The sequence below is a fragment of the Prionailurus bengalensis genome, chromosome C2, assembly GCF_016509475.1.
Source record: "Prionailurus bengalensis isolate Pbe53 chromosome C2, Fcat_Pben_1.1_paternal_pri, whole genome shotgun sequence".
NCBI lineage: Eukaryota > Metazoa > Chordata > Mammalia > Carnivora > Felidae > Prionailurus > Prionailurus bengalensis.
This window is the reverse complement of record NC_057350.1, coordinates 148,904,634-148,920,141: the sequence shown is the minus strand read 5'-3', so window position 1 is coordinate 148,920,141 and position 15,508 is coordinate 148,904,634. Positions and strand designations below refer to the sequence as shown.

The following is a 15,508-nucleotide window of genomic DNA, read 5'->3' as shown; positions in this document are numbered from 1 at the left end:
GAAGCGCAGGCATGAACACAGAGCCCACTCTTCAGGCTCAGATTCAACACCGCTAACAGTGGCCGGCCGCAATTAGCTCCTCGAGCAGAAATAACAAGGCTGACTTTACCTTCAGAGCACCACAAAGTTCGACGGTGTCTGCATCATCAACCACAGTAATTCGAAAATTCGGAGTCTGCAGAAGTTCTTTGAAGAGAAGGCCATTCTCCATTATCTTGCTGCCTAAGGAAAGGTTACCCAAAAAAGGCAATTGAGAGGAATGCGGAATCTTAGCTTCCCCGTCTAACCCGGTTTAAAATGTTTTTCTTACTACGATATGTGTATGTATCACAGAAAATGCAGCAAATTCAGAGGAATAGAACTTGAAAATAAAAATGTTCCATAATTCTACTGCAGATGATCATTAACAATTTGGCACACATCTTTAAGTTCCTGAAATATGAGTAGACATAGTTCTTCTCCGAATTGGCAACATAATATATATGTGGTTTCATAATCTGCTCTCTCCATTTTATGGCATGAATAACTTTCACTGACATAGTTTCTACATCATCTTAAATAGCAGCTTTCTCTTTTCCTGGGGAAGTGTATTCTATTTTATCTAAGTATCTTTCAATGTTTAACACCTAGCGACTTTCTGCTACCACGAACACCTATGGACCAACGTCTACGTTTACATCTGTAACAGATTTGTGTTCAAACCACCCACCCTGTCCTTTCCACGGGGAAGAGTGCATTCCTTTCCACTAATGTTAGGCTTGACCACACGGAGTGCCTGGACTGAAAGCAAGTGGGACATATTTCCGCACCTCTTAACTTCGGGCTCGGTCATGTGATTTGCCGTGGTCAACAGGACACTAGCCGACGTGACGCAGGAGGTCTTGCAGTCGGCTTGTGCAGAAGTGGGGCTGGTTTCCTTGTACCGCTGCCTTCACTGTGAGAACGTTCCCCGGCTAGCCCCTTGGGCCGAGCAGGAAGATGACGGACACACGGAGCGGAGAAACACCCAGCTGAGAGCAGCCGACCCCAAGGGGACCCACGGGTGTCAGCTGTGCTCTAGGCCACCGAGATTCTGCGATCTTACTTAGCATCAGGATGGCGAGAGAGAACCCATACAGACGCCAACAACTGTGTTCATGGACTAAATAGTGGAAGATGCAAATGCATTCAAAAGAGTACTTGCTTTCGCTACCGCCATGTCCGTGCCTGGAATGGGAGGGACACTTTCTCATGTTTTGTTTAGGAACTCAGGCCTAAGACTCAAACAAAACTTTACACATAAAGCCTGTTGTGAAATCTGCTCTGATGGGCGAGGGTGCGGCGTGGGGCTCAGCTCTGGGAAGGCTCTGGAAATCAGATCATAAAACTTCCCAGCCAAGTCGTGGCTCTCAAGTCACACACAGACGGCAGAAAGCTCACTGAGCACTATCCGATTTGGGCTCCGCCCGCCTCTAGGTCCACAAGCTCGTTCCCACGCGGGTCTCTGCACATTACCATCACCTGGGGACCTTTAACTGCACCGAAGCCCAGGCCACATCCCAGGCCAATTAAATCAGTCTCCAGGGCAGCAGGCATCAGTAACTTGTGAAGGGCCCCAGGTGACTCCTGCAGACAAGTTTGCAAACTCCTGATTTAACCTCCTGCAGGCTCAACTCCCTCATGAGTGAACCGTAGGGCACTCTCAGGACTGCTGTGGGGTTAAATAAGAAGCGGGTGTGAAAACAGCCTATTAGAGCACACAGAGGTCCTATGTAATGACGATGGGGATAGCTGACACATGCTTATGGCTGATTCTCCCCGTTTACAGACAGGAGGCCCAGAGAGGTTTACCAACTTGCCCAGGATCACACAGCTCAGAGGAGACAGAGCCCAATTCTACCCCAGGTGCTCTGAGTCTCTATGCTATGCTTCCTGAGTGTGGCCGGGGGCGGGGAGGGTTGAGGGGAGGAAGACAGACCAGAAACAAACAAACAAACAAACAAACAAATCACAGAGCTGTATTTTTCCAATGCAGAAAAGAAGTGATTGTCAGCAATTACGAGTACATCCATAATTAATATGTGAAAAGAATCCAGGGGGGAGTGGAAGGTGAGGGGCGCCTACATGGGGTTCATGACCACGTTCTGCCTCCTTCTGTTTGTTTTGTTTAAATAAATTTCCCACAACGAAATGTTTAAAATGTCTACACCCAATACTCAGAAACACATTTTCTATTCCACAAGCATTGCTATTATCTATGATTTAGCTGAGTTCTCCAAATATTAGAACTGTGTCAGTTTGAGCAAACGGTCGTCTTCCTTTTTCAAACAGTCTAGCAGACCACGCGGGTGATTCTGTGCACTCCTGTTTCATCACCTGGGTTGGGTAAACTCGCCCCCCCGCCCCCCCGCCCCCCCGCCTCCCCGCCTCCACATCATGACATCATCACAGTCTTTCTCCTGTGTCCCTCACCGTGGGCCACGGCTCAGAGCCTCCAGCATGAAGGACGATCGTTAAGCATCACAGACAAGCCCTTCGCTCAAGTCACTACAATCCAGCTGTCTGCGGCTGGAAGCAAGGTGCTGTTGTGAGCAATGTGACAGACAAGACAGGCAGGGAGGAAGGTGCTCTCCACGTGCCACTGATACAGGTGGGGTCTGTCGGTTCCTCTGTGGCTGCAAATTACGTACAGTGTCCCTTAGAGAAGTGGGCTTGGTTGACAGCAATCCCACCTTTTCTCAGATGTAACTTCAAGAAAATTATTATAAGTCCTAGACAGGAAAGCACTAACTGTGTTATTACCAGTCCTAAGTAGTGGTAAGGCAAGCAGGGACCCAGACCAGAACGGGTAATCCCAACAGCCGTGGAGAAGGGCTGCCCCAAACTCAGTATGAACCAAAAGACAGGGGTGTCTCGCTTCTCTTTCGTGCCAAGTTTTAGAGATAATCAGCCTGTTTATAAAGTCTCCTTCAAAACCCTCTTGCGGTCTGTGATTCCACATTTGTTTGTGTATTTGGAAGCTCCAGAAGGAGCTTATGAATCCTTGACACTTAGCAGATGCTGGATACATAATAGGTTTCGAAAAATATTCGTGAGGTGACGGTAAGTCTCTAGTTTTGTGAAGCCAGTCCCAAGAATGAAGGGAACTCTCACCGCAAGGGGGCACCACAGTTCAGCGTGCTGGTTAGTATTTTTACAAGATCCTGAAAACAAGGCTGTTTTTTCCATCTTCCTCCACAGAAGATTCAAGGGGGCTAAAACTCCTGAGTCTACCATAACTAAGAATGAGTTGGTTGCTAATATTATCAAGAAAGGAGATCTGGATTAACCACCGTGGCAACCACCCAATGCAGGAAGTTAATGTTGATACAATTATCTAACATGCAACTCCTCTATTCCGATCTCGCCAATTACTGCAAGGTTGGCAGCCATGACATCTTTCCCCTCCCCCAACCCAGGATCCCACTGCATTTGGTAGTCACATCTCTTGAGTCACCGTTAACCCAGGACCACTCCTTAGCCTTTCATTCTTTCATGACACTGGCATTTTTGAAGAATGCAAACGAACTGTTTTGTAACACATCCTTTACTTTGGGCTTGTCTGGTTATTTCCTCGTGGTTAATTCAGGTTATATAAGATAATTTAGGCATTTATCACCTTTATGTTCTCTGCTCCTTTCAGTGTTTTACTTAACTTAATTCAAGTCACTCTTGCCAACCATTATCCAATCCAGAGAGAAGGCAGAGGGCACACTGGATACATAGAAGCCAGAGGGAAAGAGACACAACCTTGTGTGCATTTGTCTGTTTTTACAAACCAAAAGAGCCTCATGTACCCAACTAGAAGCTTTGCTACAATGACTAGGGCTTAGAGGTATGTAAAAATTCTAGCTAAAATCTATAGGTAGACAGAGGTTTCAATCAAGGACTGGAGAGGGCATCTCAGCCTTACAGAAGAATGATGGCGACTAGCCATATGCAACCAACTTAATGTGGGGGACAAAGGCAAAAGAAAAAATGAACTTTCCTTACAACTTGCAGCCCATTGACAAGTCCTTGAGGGGCAGAGTGACCTTCCTCTAGGGACTCAGCTGCCTTGATGTTGATACTTCGCTAAGGGCAAAAGGCGATCTTAGCTTAACAGTATCCTGACTTCCAGGATCCTGTAAGTCTACTTTAACATATAAAAATTCCTTTGGGAGGCCCCTGGGTGGCTCAGTTGGTTGAGTGTCTGACTCTTGGTTTTGGCTCACGTCATGATCTCGCGGTTTGTGGGTTCCAGCCCCACATCGGGCTCCGTGTGGGCAGTGTAGAGCCTGCTTGGGATTCTCTGTCTCCCTCTCTCTGCTGCTCCCCTGCTCAAGCTCTCTCTCTCTCTCAAAATAAATAAACACAAAAAGAAAATTCCTTTGGAAACTTCCTTTATCTCTATCCCCCCAAGATATATGTTACTAATCATCCTTCAAGCATATGGCCCAGTGCTACACATCTAAAGGGTCTCATGACTAACGTTTTATTAGACAGCAGTACTAAATGATCTTTTCCATTTTTAAAAATGTTTTAAATGTTTATTTACTTTAAGAAAACCACCTATTTGCACCAAAGATGTCTCAAGAATTCTTACTTGACTGTTTGCTCCTGAACCCCAACATTTCCACATCAAACTGATTGCCAAAACTGATGGCCGATTTATTATTGGCAAACAGGACTGAGTTGGAACAAACAACTGTTTTTAAATAAAAGGAATGACATAATTTCACAGGCTACACCAAAATCACAGATGGATAAAAGAATTAATACTGAAAGAATAAAACCTACATATTGACTAATTTTTTTTTTTTTTTTTTTTCTGGAAGGATACTTAGAAACTGCTGACAGGGATTCCCTTTGGGAAGAAAGAGGAAAATCACAATTTTTTTTTGTTTGTTTAATAGATGCTATTGCTACCACGTTTTCAGTCTGGCAAATGCATGTGGAAATTTCATGTTTTTCCTTTTTTCATATGAACAATTCCTGTGACAAGACAGATTACCTTATTCCCTAATTTCTTACCGTTCAGTGTTGGCACAGAAAATAGGTTACATAAGTTTAATGCTTCTTGTGATAAATGTGAGGGGTTGGCCATTTGGTGATTAAGGCTGCAGGATGTTTGCGCGGCAGACCTATCCTTGGCTACCTCATACTGTGTCAGACTGTATTTGATTAAAAGCGATCAATCTCGCGATTTTATATAATTGGCTCCAATCTGTTAAACTATTTGCTAAATAAATTAGATCAACCAGTAAAGTTCACAGTATCTTCCAGTAGGGCAGTGTAAGGTGGACAGCAGATTCGAGACTATTCCCTCCTGCCCAGGTGATCGTGTGTAAGTAACTCACTCTTCATCTACCAAGCAGGGAATGGACTGAAGGACTCCAGAAGCTCCTTCCTGTGCTGCTAGCCTGTAACTGCTGGAGTTCCTGTGGATCTGTCTGTGAAGAGAACTAGCCCCCTTCCGTGCAGAGGAGCTCCAGAGGTGGGCCCAGAGATTAGATAAACCCTTGTATCTTCCTTCACAGGAATGATCCTGAGTTACTGGCGAGTTAGGAACCCACTATAAAGGACACTGTTACATGTATCTAAAGAGAACGAGCTTGGAGTCAGACAGTCCCGATTCAAATCTTGGCTCAACCGATGACTGTATAATCTTGGGTAAGTCGCTATAACTCCTTAAGATTTGCTGAATGTTCTTATTGTTTTTAACTCTCTTAAAGTTTTATTTTAATTCCAGATAGTTAACACACCGTGTTATATTAGTTTCAGGTGTACGATATAGTGATTCAGCACTTCCATACATCACCCAGTGCTCATCACAAATGCACTCCTTAATCCCCATCACATATATAATCCATCCCCCCACCCCTCTGGTAACCATCATCAGTTCTCTATAATTAAGAGTCTGTTTCTTGATCTGTCTCTCTTTCTCATTTTTCCCTTTGCTTGTTTTCTCTTAAATTCCACATATGAGTGAAATCATATGGCATTTATCTTTCTCTGACATATTTTGCTTAGCATTATACTCTCTATATATTGTTGCAAATGGCAAGATTTCATTCTTTTTCTTGGCTGAGTAATACTGCATTCCATTATAGATATAGATATATAGATATCTCACATCTTTGCCCACTCACCAACCAATGGACACTTGGGCTGCTTCCATATCTTGCCTACTGTAAATAATACTGCAATAAACATATGTTCTTGTATTTTTTGGGGTAAATACTTAGTAGTGAGATTGCTGGGTCATAGGGTAGTTCTATTTTTGACTTTTTGAGGAAACTTCATACCGTTTTCCACAGTGGCTGCACCAGTTTGCATTCCCACCAATGGTGCAAGAGGGTTCCCTTCTCCACATCCTCACCAGCACCTGTTGTTTCTTGTGTTGTTGATTTTAGCCATTCTAAATGTGGCTGAGGTATGAGGTGTGGCTCACTATAGTTTTGATTCGCATTTCCCTGATGATTAGTCACGTTGAGTGTCTTTTCATGTCCGTTGGCCATCTGGATGTCTTCTTTGGAGAAATGTCTGTTCAGGTCTTCTGCCCATTTTTTAATTGGATTATTTGTGTTGGAGGGGCTGAGATGTAGAAGTTCTTTACATATTTTGGATACTAACCCTTTACCAGATATGTCATTTGCAGATATCTTCTCCCATTCAGTCGGGTGCCTTTTAGTTTTGTTGATTACTTCCTTCATGGTGCAGAAGCTTTTAATTTCGACGTAGTCCCAGTAGTTTATTTTCCCTTTTGTTTCCCTTGCCTCAGACAACATATTTAGAAAGAAGTTGCTATGGCTGATGTCAAAGAAATTACTGCCTGTGCTCTCTTCTAGGAATTCTATGGTTTTAGGTCTCACATTTAGGGCTGTAATCCATTTTGAATTTATTTTTGCACCTGGTGTAAGAAAGTGGTCTAGTTTCATTCTTTTGCAGATAACTGTCCAGTTTTCCCAGCACCAGTTGTTAAAGAGACTGTCGTTTTCCCCTTGTATATTCTTTCCTCCTTTGTCAAAGATTGACCATACAATTGTGAACTTATCTCTGGGATTTCTATTCTGTTCCATTGATCCATGTGTCTATTTTTGTGCCAGTACCATAGAGTTTTGGTTACTACTGCTTTGTAATAAAACTTGAAGTCCGGAAATGTGATGCCTCCAACTTTGCTTTCCTCTTCCAAGGCTGCTTTGGTTATTCAGGGTCTTTTGTGGCACTATACAAATTTTAGGGTACTTTGTTTTAGTTCTGTGAAAAATGTTGTTGGTATTTTGACAGGGATTTCATTAAATGTGTAGATTGCTCTGGGTAGGATAGACATTTTAACAATACTGTTCTTCTAATTCATGAGCATGGAATGTCTTTCTGTTGGTGTCATCTTCAGTCTCTTTCATCAATGGTTTATAGTTTCCAGAGTACAGATCTTTTACCTCTTTGGTTAGGTTTACTCCTAGGTATCTTATTTTCGATGCAATGGGATTCAATGGGATTGCTCTCTTAATTTCTCTTTCTACTACTTTATTATTGGTGTACAGAAATGCAACAGATTTCTGTACATTGATTTTGTACGCTGTGACTTTAGTGAGTTCATGTAGCAGTTTTTTGGTGGAGGTTTTTGGTGGAGTATCATGTCATCTGCAAATAGTCCAACTTTTACTTCTTCCTTACAGATCTATCTGGATTCCTTTTCTTTTTGTTGTCCGACTGCCGTGGCCAGGACTCGCGGTACTATGCTGGATAAAAGTTGTGAGAGTAGACATCCTTATCCTTGTCTTCTTCCTGACCTTAGGGGAGAAGCTCTGTTTTTCCCTATTAAGGATGATGTTAGCTGCGAGTTTTTCACATATGGCCTTTATTATGTTGAGGTATGTTCCCTCTAAATTTACTTTCTTGAGGTTTCTATCATGAATGGATGTTGTACTTTGTCAAGTGCTTTTCTGTACCTGTAGAAATGACCATGTGGTCTTATCCTTTCTCTTACTTATGTGAAGTATCACATTGGCTGATTTGCAAATATTGACCCACCCTTGCAACCCAGGAATAAATCCCACATGATCGTGGTGAACAATGTGTTTAATGTATTGTTGAATTTGGTTTGCTAGTATTTTCTGAAGAATTTTTACATCTATGTTCATCAGGGATACTGGTCTGTAGTTCTCTCTTTTTTCAATTTTTTAAAATCGTTATTTATTTTTGAAAGAGTGAGTGCAAGCAGGGGAGGAACAGAGAGACACACACACACACACACACACACACACACACACAATCAAAAGCAGGCTCCAGACTCCGAGTGGTCGGCACAGAGCCTGATATAAGGCTCGAACTCATGAACTGCGAGATCATGACCTGAGCTGAAGTCAGATGCTTAACTGACTGAGCCACCCAGGGACCCCTGTAATTCTTTTTTAGTGGTGTCTTTATCTGGTTTTGGTATCATGGTACTGCTTGCCTCATCGAATAAATCTGGAAGTTTTCCTTCCATTTCTATTTTTTTTTTTTTGAATAGTTTAAGAAGAACAGATATCAACTCTTCTTTAAATATTTGGTAGAATTCGCCTGAAGCCAACTGGCTCTGGACTTTGTTGGGAGGTGGGTTTTGTTTTTAAATGTTTATTTACTAATTTAGAGAGACAGAGAGAGAGAGGGCACGCACGGGGGTAGGGACAGAGAGAGAGGGAAGGAATCCCAAGTAGGGTCCATGCTGTCAGTGTGGAGCCCAACGCAGGGCTTTATCTTGTGATTGTGAGATCATGATCTGGGCAGAAATCAAGAGTCGGAGGCTTAATTGACTAAGCCACCCAAGGTGTCCCACGGGAGTTTTTTGATTACTGATTCAATTTCTTGTCTGGTTATTGGTCTGTTCAAGTTTTCTACTTATTTCTGTTTCAGTTTTGATAGTTTATAAGCATCTAGGAATTGACCCATTTCTTCCAGTTTGTCCAATTTGTCGGCATATAGTTGTTCATACTATTCTCTTCTAATTGCTTATATTTCTGTGGTGTTGACTATTATTTCTCCCCTCTCATTTGTGATTTTGTTTGTGTTCTTTCTCTTTTTGTCTTGATAAATCTGGCTAGAGGTTTATAAATTTTATTGATTTTTTTCAAAGAACCAGCTCCTGGTTTCATTGATCTGTTCTACTGATTTTTTTTTTTAGTTTCTATAGAATTTATTTCTGCTCTAATCTTTATTATCTCCTTCCTTCTGCTGGTTTTAGGTTTTGTTTGTTGTTCTTCTAGCTCCTTTAGGTGTAAGTTTAGGTTGTTTGAGATTTTTCTTGCTTCCTGAGGTAGACCTATATTGCTATAAACTTCCTTCTTAGAACTGCTTTTGCTGCATTGCAGAGGTTTTGGACCTTTGTGTTTTCATTTTCATTTGTTTTCACATACTTTTTCATTTCCTGATTTCCTGGTTAACCCATTCCTTGTTTAGTAGTATGTTATTTAACCTCCATGTATCTGTGGTCTTTCCAGATTTTTTTCTTCTGGTTGACTTCTAGTTTCATAGTGTTGTGGGCAGAAAAGGTACATGGTATGATATCAACCTTCTTGTATTTGCTGAGGCCCGTTTTGTGGGCTAATATGTGATCTATTCTGGAGAATGTCCTATGTGCACTTGAAAAGAATGTGTATTTTGCTCTTTTAGGATGGAATGTTCTGAATACATCTGTTAAATCAATCTGTTTCAGTGTGTCATTCAAAGCCTTGTTTCCTCGCTGATTTTCTGTTTAGATGATCTTTCCATTGATGTAAGTGAACTGATAGAGCCCCCTAGTATTACTGTATTATTATCAATTAGTTGTTTCATGTTTGTTATTGGCTGTTTTATATATGTGGATACTGCCATGTTGGGTACAAAAATATTTACAATTGTTATATCTTCTTGTTAGACTGTCCCCTTTATGACACATAGTGTCCTTCTTTGTGTCCTATTACAGTGTGTGGGGTGTTTTTTTTGTTGTTTTTTAATGTTTATTTAGTTTTGAGAGACAGAGAGAGACAAAGCATGAGCGGTGGAGGGGCAGAGAGAGAGGGAGACACAAAATTTGAAGCAGGCTCCAGGCTCTGAGCTGTCAGCAGAGAGCCTGACGCGGGGCTCAAACTCTGAGTGGCGAGATCATGACCTGAGCCAAAGTTGGATGCTTAACCAACTGCGCCACCCAGGCGCCCCTACAGTGATTTTTTTTTTTAATGTTTATTTTTTGAGAGAGACAATGCAAGTGGGGGAGGGGCAGAGAGACAGGGGGACACAGGATCCAAAGCTGACTGTGCACTGACAGCAGTGAGTCTGATGCAGGGTTCGAACTCACAAGTAGTGAGATCATGACCTGAGCTGAAGTCAGATGCTCAACTAACTGAGCCACCCAGGTACCCCTTACAGTGTCTGGTTTAAATGTTTTTTTAAATGTTTATTTATTTTTGAGAGAGAGAGAGAGAAAGAGAGCGAGCAAGCATATGCACACATGCAAGGAGGGGCAGGGCAGAGAGAGAGAGGGAAACACAGAATCCAAAGCAGGCTCCAGGCTCTGAGCTGTCAGCACAGAACCCGACGCGGGGCTCGAACTCACAAACTGTGAGATTATGACCTGAGCCGAAGTCTGAAGTTCAACCAACTGAGGCACCCAGGTGCTCCTACGGGTGTTTGTTCTAAAGTCTATTTTGTCCAGTATAAGATTGCTATTTCAGCTTTCTTTTGACATCCATTTGCATGATAGATGGTTCTGCATCCCCGTGCTTTTGGTCTGCAGGTGTCTTTAGGTCTGCATATCGATGTAGGCAACATATATGGGTCTTGTTTTTTTATCCGTTCTGACACCCTATGTCTTTTGACTGGAGCATTTAGTCCATTTACATTCAAAGTAATTACTGACAGATATGTATTTATTGCCATTTTATTACTTGTTTTGTGGTTGTTCCTGAAGATTTTCTCTGATCCTTTCTTGTTTTTCTCCCTTTCATGTTTTACTAATTTTGTTTAGTAATATATTTGGATTTCTTTCTCTTTATTCTTTGCATATTTATTCGTGGTTTTGATATATGGTTACCATTAGGTTTGTATATAACATCTGCATACGGCAGTCTATATTAAGTTTAAGGTCATTTAAGTTTGAACCCATTCTTCTCTCCTCTCCTCCCTGTTTTAGGTATATGTTATTATATTTCATATCCTTTTTTTGTGAGTTCTTTGTCTGATTATCCCTAGTTTCCACAATGTCAATGCACTTAAAAAGAAAAAGAAAAAGAAGTAACAATGTCCTAAGTTGCAGACATCTATAAAAATCTGGTTCCAAAGGCAAGGGAATTAAAAGCAAAAATGAACTATTGGGACCTCATGAAGAGAAAAAGCTTCTGAACTGCAAAGGAAACAAATCAACAAAACTAAAAGGCAACCGACGGAATGGGAAAAGATATTTGCAAACGACATATCAGACAAAGGGCTAGTATCCAAAATCTACAAAGAACTCACCAAACTCCACACCTGAAAAACAAATAATCTGGTGAAGAAATGGGCAGAAGACATGAATAGACCCTTCTCTAAAGAAGACATCCAGATGGCCAACTGACACATGAAAAGATGCTCAACATCGCTCCTCATCAGGGAAATACAAATCAAAACCACACTCAGATATCACCTCAAGCCAGTCAGAGTGGCCAAAATGAACAAATCAGGAGACTATAGATGCTGGAGAGGATGTGGAGAAACGGGAACCCTCTTGCACTGTTGGTGGGAATGCAAATTGGTGCAGCCGCTCTGGAAAACAGTGTGGAGGTTCCTCCAAAAATTAAAACTAGATCTACCCTATGACCCAGCAATAGCACTGCTAGGAATTTACCCAAGGGATACAGGAGTGTTGATGCATAGGGGCACTTGTACCCCAAAGTTTATAGCAGCACTTTCAACAATAGCCAAATGATGGAAAGAGCCTAAATGTCCATCAACTGATGAGTAGATAAAGAAACTGTGGTTTATATACACAATGGAATACTACGTGGCAATGAGAAAGAATGAAATCTGTCCTTTTGTAGCAACGTGGATGGAACTGGAGAGTGTTATGCTAAGTGTAATAAGTCATACAGAGAAAGACAGATACCATATGGTTTCACTCTTATGTGGATCCTGAGAAACTTAACAGAAGACCATGGGGGAGGGGAAGGAAAAGGAAAAAAAAAAAAAAAAAGTTAGAGAGGGAGAGAGCCAAACCATAAGAGACTCTTAAAAACTGAGAATAAACTGAGGGTTGATGGGGGGTGGGAGGTGGGGGGGGGGTGATGGGCATTGAGGAGGGCACCTGTTGGGATGAGCACTGGGTGTCGTGTGGAAACCAATTTGACAATAAATTTCATATTTAAAAAAAAAAGAATCTGGGGCTATCTTTTCCCATGCCTGATCTCTCTCAGAGCTTCCTTTTACAAAGCTGCACGGAGAATCATTCACATTGCTGGTATGTCTGACAAGGGTCGAGTTAAGTTCTGGAGCGGTAGATAAGCTTAAACTTGCGCAAGGCATCTGCAAATCCGGTGCTGTTACTTTTCTACGAGTCCTTTAATGTGGTACGTGGGCACCTGAGAATTCCAAAGCCCTTTTTAAAAGAAGTGAAAATCTTCACAACCCCAATGTTGTAGAAGAGTAGAAAGAGCTTTCTATTTTAGGAAACAGGACGGCCAAATTCGTGCCTGGGTTCTCTACCCCGTGTGACCACGGGGCAGGTAACTTATTCACTGAGCTTTGGACTATTCACCTGAAAACAGGGATTCTCCCCACCAATTTTTATCATTCCAATTTTTGGTATATGGGTTGTCGAACTGAGCACTGGAATCCAATGAGGATCCAGATACTGGCATTTGTGAATTTAAAAAATCTGGGTTTTCTAATGCCAGGACAGCCCCACCATGGATGTAATCACCTGTTTGTCTGTGTAAGCAACTTTGCATTTTTGGATCATGGCAGGTCAGAATGGTCTCCTGGCTTTCCTTCATTCTGGAGGCTGGTGAAACATTTTTGTACCCCAGAATGGCCTCCCTGTATAAAACCCCCACCCCACTGAATATTCACTCCAGGAATGTTATGGGGGCAAGGAAGAGTCCGCTACAAAAAATAACAGAAATTGAAAATGTATGTTTTAAAACACCGAATGTCTGGGCTCCCAGCCCCTCCCCGCCCTGCAGCCAACCTCACCGATGGTGGTCTCACAGAACTTCTCTGCAGCCACCTCGCTGGCAATGTTGGCTCCCATGAGCACGCTGACGTCAATGCCCATCTTCTCCCGGATGATGTCGGAGATGAGCTTCAGCCCCTCAGGACCTTCGTCTATGCCCTGTAAGGATGCCAACAAGTTAGGGGAAAACAAATGACCGAATGAAAGAGGCATGACACAGTCACTTTGTAAATAACAGATTCAGGCAACCAATGGCGTATGCGATGTAGAAAAAAAAACAGCGCTTATAAGAGTAACATACACACCATGTATACAGTGTTAAAAGAGTAACAATAAAACGCAAAGAAAATAAACACACGTAACCACCCAGAACATGACCTACACCACTGAAGCCTTGTGTGTCCCTTCCCAAGTTCATCCTCCTTCTCACTACTGGTCCTCACCCCTACTATCCTGAAGGCTGTGTACTCTGCTCCCTTCTGTTCTTGACCATTCTGCCACATAAAGCTATCCCTAAATATGTGAGGCCATTATGCCTGCTTTTGAAAGGCTGTAAGTGCAATTGTACCTTTGGTCTGTGATGTGCTCTTTGGTGCTACATTATTAGTTTAGACATTCATCCATGTGGTTACATGAATGCTCTGGTTTGTTCCCATTTACCACCATGTAGTATTACCGCTATTCATTTATCCATTCTATTGATGACGGACGTATGAGTTATTCCAAGTTTGCTCTCATGAACATTCATCCACGAACCCCTCTAAAACACAGTCTCTCTAGAGGTTCCTAACCTTTTTACCATGTGGCCCCCGCATCGTTTTATGGACTCATTCTCAGAATCTGATATGCATAAAGCAAAATGCAGGAGATCACCCAGGAAGCCAATTACGTTGAAATTTAGTTATCAAAGTGCTAAAAGAAACAAAACCAAATTTGTGACAAAGTAATATACATGCTATTTTATTAACGCAATTAGAAAGATGATGCGGCAGGTTTAACAATTACCGTAATTTCAAGGTAGTGATCAGCATAAATGACACCTGGAGATAGCTGAAGCCATTGTACAGTGGTAGGAAAATACCCGTGACCTCTACTGAGAGCAGGGCCACAGGCACTGCTTAATGCCACTGTGACCGAAAACCTGGCTTTGTGGCTGGCATTCAACACCAAAAGAAATGCCCATTTTAGTCACAGGTTAAAATGAATAAAAACGTAATTTTTCTCCCCACCTGAATTCTGTCTGTGGACCTCTGGGGGTGGTTTGTGGACTTCTAGTTAAAAACTCCCTCTTTGGGGAATATATCCAGGAGTGGAAACAAACGAGGATTAATTTCCCAGCAACACAAACCACCAGTGATTTCTAGAACACAGCAGAGACCCATGTCCTGGACAGGAAGGTTCATCAGGAGGAGCCCACCCTCACATCACTGCCACCGCTAACCACTACCTCCCCCCCCCCCCCCCCCCCCCCCGCCCCATCCCCAACGCTGAGCTCAGCTAGCCTCCTGGGGTGTGTTAATGATTCCCTTCCAGGCATCTTTAAAACAAAAGAAAACAAAAAAACTGCCATAACCTCCCTTTCAGATCCTATTTCCAACAGATGGACGTGAGAGGATGTGAAATTCCCCTGTAACCGACAGACATCCCGCCCCGCTCCCCTGCCTGGGGTCAGAGGCACGTTACCTTGATGAGGGTGATTCCCAGGGCTTTCTTGGGCACTCTCCCGGTGATCTCATCACAGATTCTGTGAATGAACTGGTGGGGAATGACAAACACCAGCAGGTCTGCATCCTGCACGGCCTCGCTGAGGTTTGGGACAGCAATCTGCAGCGGTGAGGAGGAAACAGTTACTCGCACACCAAAATAGGCCTCGCCCAATGATTTCATCCACTGACCGTTTATCAGATGCCTACTGTGCGCAGAGTGCCGCGCAGACAGACGGGAAAGGCACGCGGGCCTGCGCTCTGCCTTCTCCTTCAGGACACCCATCTGAAGCTGGGGCGGGGGGGGGGGTGCTCCCTCTGTTGCTTAGCAGGTGGGCAAGTGACTTACCTTCTCCATGCCTCAATTTCCTTACCTATAAAAGGGAGTCATAATAATGCTGTATGGGTTGCTCTCCAGGTCCCCCAGTCTATTTTCTGCCTTTCTTTGCCCTGTTCTGTTCCCCAGGGGGCTGTTTTTTGTTTTTTGGGTTTTTTTAATTTCAAAGAGAGAAGGCATGAGCGGGGGAGGGGAATAGGGAGAGAGAGAGAGAGAAAGAGAGGGAGAGAATCCCAAGCAGGCTCCACGCTCAGTGTGGAGCTCAACCCAGGGCTCAATCCCACAGCCCTCGCATCACGACCT

The 15,508-nt window shown here is 42.9% G+C and overlaps 1 protein-coding gene across 1 annotated transcript in view; it reads right to left on the bottom strand.

The window, feature by feature from the left end:
* GPD1L (glycerol-3-phosphate dehydrogenase 1 like) overlaps nucleotides 1–15,508 on the bottom strand; it is a 57,693-nt gene that overhangs the window by 20,785 nt on the left and 21,400 nt on the right. The window contains exons 3-5 of the mRNA XM_043595605.1: nucleotides 14,849–14,989; nucleotides 13,186–13,324; nucleotides 110–222 (exon numbers count right to left, since the gene is read on the bottom strand). Of these exons, the coding sequence (XP_043451540.1) occupies nucleotides 110–222; nucleotides 13,186–13,324; nucleotides 14,849–14,989 (393 nt within the window). The remainder of the gene's footprint in view (nucleotides 1–109; nucleotides 223–13,185; nucleotides 13,325–14,848; nucleotides 14,990–15,508) is intronic.